Consider the following 634-nt stretch of genomic DNA (forward strand, 5'->3'; position numbering starts at 1 on the left):
CTCCGATCCGAAGTCGCTTCAGTGTGCGCTTTGGCCAGATCGTACGCCGCGACGATCGCAAGATGCCGCGTGTGCGCCGCGGCGAGCTCCTTGCGCTTCGCGATCTCGTCGTCGACAAACTGCAAAAGGACGTTGGTCTTGCTCGCGTCCATGGGCGCCCGCCAGTCGATGCCGGTCGTTCGCAGCACTTCTTGCTCTTTGAGCAGCTGACGCCGTTGCCGGAGCGCGTCGATCTTCTTTTGCATCGAGGCTTGCTGCTTTTGCTGCGTCTTGAGCACCTGCTGCTGCCGCTTCTTGGATGCGGACGCTTGCTCGTGCTGGGCTTGGAGCGCCTTCTCTTCTTCGTACATCTGTCGCGCCTTGGCGCGGATCGCGCGCTTCTCCCGCTGCCGAGCTTCGTCCTGCACTTCGAGCTGCTTGGTCAACGTCGCCTTCTGCGTCGCGAGATCTGTCGCGCTCCACGTGCGGCCGTTCCGCACGTCCCAAAAGACGTTCCCCATCGCACTCGAGCACATGGGGAAGGCCTTCTAGCGTGCGCGCCATGGATTCTCGATGCAGACCAAACCCGTCGGAGACCTTCTCGGACGTCGAACCCGCCGCCTCTCGCCATGGTCCTTCTCGTCTTCGGAAGCAT

General features: G+C 62.5%; 1 protein-coding gene across 1 annotated transcript; it reads right to left on the reverse strand.

The window, feature by feature from the left end:
- Window positions 1–45: 45 nt before the first annotated feature.
- Window positions 46–500, reverse strand: SPRG_15629 (hypothetical protein; the record flags this gene model as incomplete). Its single annotated transcript, XM_012357197.1, has 1 exon — window positions 46–500. A coding segment is annotated over one exon (455 nt), but the record flags the coding sequence as incomplete, so codon positions are not given.
- Between the last annotated feature and the right edge of the window lie 134 nt (window positions 501–634).

This window comes from Saprolegnia parasitica (assembly GCF_000151545.1).
Source record: "Saprolegnia parasitica CBS 223.65 unplaced genomic scaffold supercont2.781, whole genome shotgun sequence".
NCBI lineage: Eukaryota > Oomycota > Saprolegniomycetes > Saprolegniales > Saprolegniaceae > Saprolegnia > Saprolegnia parasitica.